Source organism: Rhinolophus ferrumequinum, chromosome 4 (genome assembly GCF_004115265.2).
Source record: "Rhinolophus ferrumequinum isolate MPI-CBG mRhiFer1 chromosome 4, mRhiFer1_v1.p, whole genome shotgun sequence".
Classification (NCBI taxonomy): domain Eukaryota; kingdom Metazoa; phylum Chordata; class Mammalia; order Chiroptera; family Rhinolophidae; genus Rhinolophus; species Rhinolophus ferrumequinum.
In genome coordinates this window covers 99,776,669-99,780,717 of record NC_046287.1, presented here as the reverse complement: position 1 = coordinate 99,780,717, position 4,049 = coordinate 99,776,669, and the positions used below count along the sequence as shown (strand labels likewise).

The window sequence follows — 4,049 nt, the reverse complement described above, 5'->3', positions numbered from 1 at the left end:
AGAACTTGTCCCCGGTGAGAACTGATCCCAGGGGTTCAGACTGCTGCAGATGGGGGACGGTGCCGGGAGGGTCGTGGGACCCCTGTCTTCTGTCTCGGGCACAGCCCGGCGTCTCGCTCTAGGAAGAACCTGGAGAGACCTCTCCGCGGGGAGCCAGATCGCATCTTTATTCTACGAGAACTGGAGAGAGAGCCCCACACTTGACTTGATTTGAAGGAGACCGAAGGTTTTAGAAATGAACCCAACATTTGTTGAACAACCCCAACTGAAGCGCCTTTTTCCCGAGAGACGCGCGTGTTTGCTTGGCGGAATCCGCTCTCCCCAGGGTGGGTGGGGTTTCTGGCAGGAAAAAATGTGGCCCAGGTCTCCAGGACTCGGGAGGTTTTTTTTTTTTTTTTTTTTTGGCGGGGGCAGGGGGTTTCCTGAGAACCCAGACCCGCTGTTTCCCGTATTGTATTTCCTGAGCGGCACAAATACCTCCCTCGAATGGCCAGGCGCTCCCCATCTCTGCTGAACCCCTCACTTCCTTCTTCTCCTGGTCCCCATAACGCGTAAATAAACAAAAAACTGGTACATCGCTCCACAAGGAGGGCTGTGGTGTGGATTCTAAGTCGTTGTGGCTGTGGGATGGTAACAGGAATCCGTGAGAACATAAGGTCCCGGGCCACCGGCTCCGGCTTCAGCGGGGCCCTCTTGGGGACTCCAGGACGGGATCGCCCCGAGTGGTCCTCGCTAACAGAATTTTCCTGTCAAAACAAAGTGAGGGGCCCTTCCGAGAGGATGCTGCACCATCCCGCTGGGAATTTGTCTCTGACCAATCGTCATCAATCGCAACTCAGGGAAGGACAGAGCTCTTGGGCTAGCGTGGGATGGTCTCTGCCTTTGGCAGTGGCGGTCCGGACCGCAAAACCGAGAGCCCTGAAGGTGGGGACGGATCCCAGGCGGGAGGAGCGTTACAGGTGTCACGACCTGAGGCACAGCGCGGGGACACCCCCTCCTTCCCTTCTCTTGGCGTTCGGCTCTCTGCCCTCCCGGAAGCGTGTGTACCAGTCCTGAGCTAGAGCAGAGAGTGGGGAGGGCTCGAGGTCGGCGCAGAAGGCAGTTTCTGCGGGGCTCGGGGTGCGCAAAGGTGAGGAGCAGAGCGCGGACCCGCTGCCCCATGCCCGCCCCGCCCCAGCAGGGAGCCCTAACCCAGGCCGGCGCCAGTTCAGTGCACAGCGGAGGACTCCGGGTCCAGAGCCACGTGGATTTCTAAGAAAAAAAAGTTTATTTAAAATTTTGTACATAAATAAATAAATAAATATCTTCTGGTATTACAGAGACCGTACAGTGACACAGCTAGGCGGGGGGGGGGGGGGTGGTCGGGGTCTCGGGTCTGTGGCAAGAGAGGGGTCGTCAGAGGCCGAGAGCCAGGGCTCCTGGGGGAAGACAGAGCGTCTCCAAAACAAAGTAAAGGGGTTTCCCCGACCCGGATACCGCGGACGACATTTCCTGGAAGAGGAGGGGGGCGGGGGCAGCAAAGCCTGTTTGAGCCGCTAGCAGGCCGACTGAGTTCGAGGAGGCTCCTCCAGGAGGGGAAGGGAAAAGAAAAGGAAAAAAGAAAAACCTTTAAAAACAGGAGTTCATGAATGTGTGTGTGTGTGTGGGGGGTAAACGACCACAGGAAAGAGGTGGAAGGAGACAGGAAAGGAGAGGAGAGGAGAGAGAGAGAGAGAAAGGAAGGAAGGAAGGAAGGAAGGAAGGAAGGAAGGAAGGAAGGAAGGAAGGAAGGAAGGAAGGAAGGAAGGAAGGAAAGAAGGAAGGAAGGAAAGAAAGCGAACGGGCACCCGAGGGTTGAAAGGCCGAGCTTGACCCAGGGTAGAGGAAGCGGGGACGCCTGAACCAGTCCAGAAAGGACGGGCGAGGAGGCGCCGGCCACCAGCAAGGCGCTGGGACGGGCCGGCATGCCCGCGGGAGCCTCTGTGCTGCGTGGCTGAGAAGGACTTGAGCACTTGCAGTGTTCACAGCTTGGAGTCCGCTTTGGACGGCCGCGGGCCTTGGGGAACGGACACCAGTGTCAGGTCTCTGCCAAGCTCTTGGCGCTGCCCAAGGCCGGGGGCCTCCTCAAAGCCGTGCCAAATCCGTTCTTTGCTGCCGTTCGGCAGCGGGTGCCTGGGAACCAGCGCTGCGTCCCTGGACCAGTCTTTGCGGCGAGGCGCAGCGAGGGCCTGGGGGGGACGAGCTGGGGAGGCGCGCGCCTAGGGAGTGACCGTGAGATCCCGGTCGTCCTTCCCGGAAGAGGACGGAGACATGGGCAATTCGTCGTCATCCTCCAAGCACTTGGCTGAGGACAGCGACGCGCACTTGCAGCTTTGCGGGGCGCCCCCGCCGGCACCCGCGTTCCCGCCGCCGCCGCGGTGGTTGCTGCCTTTACCCTCCTTCTTGTGCTTCACCCGGCGGTTCTGGAACCAGATCTTCACCTGCTTCTCAGACAGATTCAGGTAAGTCGCGATCTCGATGCGGCGCAGGCGGGACAGGTACATGTTAGAGGCGAACTCGCGCTCCAGCTCCAACAGCTGCGTGCTGGTGAAGGCGGTACGCATCCTCTTGCTGCTGGGCAGCTGGTTCGAGCTGCTGTCTGGAGGGAGTGGGGGTGCAGAGAGGGAAGCGATCAGACTCCCGGGCTGTGGGCCTGATCTTCTGGCAGGCGGCCGTTAGAATCCCGGGCCTCGAGTCTGTCACTCACCTCTTCGCCCGCAACACGATGCATAGCAGCGTGACCGCGGGCGCCTCCCTGTCAAACCGTGGGACCCTGATCCTCCTCGAGTCACGCGGCCCTGACACTCCTTTATGGAGAGCCCTGAATCCCAGCCCCCGATCCCTCCTGGGCGTCCCCTCCAGAACCCGGACCTTCTGCTTTCACCCACCCTCCCGGTGCCCTGTCCCGGTCCTCCATCCGAACACCACCCTGGGTGTCCCCCGTCAGAGCCCCGACCTGGCCCTGATCGCCCTCTTACCGCTCAGGGTCCCTCACCCCCCATCCCTGACTCGACACCTCTCTCTGGCCAGCAAAGCCGCGCGGCAGCCGGGCTTACCCACAGAGATGCAGTGGAACTGCCTGGGATCGGGCAGCGGATAGGAGGTCTGGTAGAGGGCAGCGGCTGCAGCAGCGGCCGTAGGGCCGTGCGCGACCCCGGGCGACACGGCAGAGTGCTGGCGGCCCAGGGGCGCGTGGCAGTACTGCGAGCCGAAGGGGGGGAAGGACGCCTTGAGCAGAGGCAGCGCCGGCGGCCCTGGGGGCCCGTGCAGCTGCGAGGCGGTGACGCAGAGCGGGCACACGCACAGCAGCCCGGCCTTGCGCGCGTGGCAGGCGCCGGGCGAGAGGCCGTGCAGGGCGTGCGGCGGAGGCACTGCGTAGGGAAAGAGCGGCGGGGGGCTGCCCTCGGGCGCCTTCTTCTCCGCCGCCTCGCGTAGCACCAGCGAGTCCACCAGGAAGGAGCGCGGCATGGCCCCAGTGTGCGGTCGCCCCGCCGCCAGCCCGCTCACTGCGCCCGGTGGACCTCGGGGCTCTTCACGCGCTTCCCCGGGCGGCGGCCGCGCGCAGCTGCCTCTTCCTAGGAGGCTGAAGGCTCCGCTGAAGCCGAGGTGGAAGCCGCGGCGGCTGCAGCAGCGGGCGCCGCCCAAAGAGCGCGGGGTGCTGGCCAGCGCTAGTGGTGCTGAAAGGCGCCGGCGGCGCCGCTTAAATAGGACTATTGCCATGTGATGGGCTACGCCAGGAGCGGCCCGGGCCTCTCAATAGGGTTTTTGTGCCTTTTCTCTTGGCATTCACTCTGCACGCTTCCTCATTATTTCACTTGTTAACTAAATGAACTGCATAATGTACTCTATTCTTGTCAACCCCACCCACGCCGTAACAGGCGCCCTCGCCCCCTCCTCTCTCTTTTGCGGGTTTATTTTCTCATTCCCCTGCGATTTAATATTCTTTTCTTTCTCTTTATTCCTTACTCCCCTTTGGCTTTGTATTGGCAATCGGCCCGTTTATCTTATTGATTTTGCACCCCTGCTGCCTC

General features: G+C 61.7%; 1 protein-coding gene across 1 annotated transcript; it reads right to left on the bottom strand.

Moving 5' to 3' along the window:
* Positions 1-2,233: 2,233 nt before the first annotated feature.
* On the bottom strand, positions 2,234-3,526 carry GSX1 (GS homeobox 1). Its single transcript, XM_033103796.1, has 2 exons — positions 3,075-3,526; positions 2,234-2,617 (listed from the first exon to the last, which is right to left on the bottom strand). The coding sequence occupies exons 1-2, from the start codon at positions 3,484-3,486 to the stop codon at positions 2,238-2,240; spliced, it is 792 nt and encodes a 263-aa protein (XP_032959687.1). The 5' UTR covers positions 3,487-3,526; the 3' UTR covers positions 2,234-2,237.
* Positions 3,527-4,049: the final 523 nt, after the last annotated feature.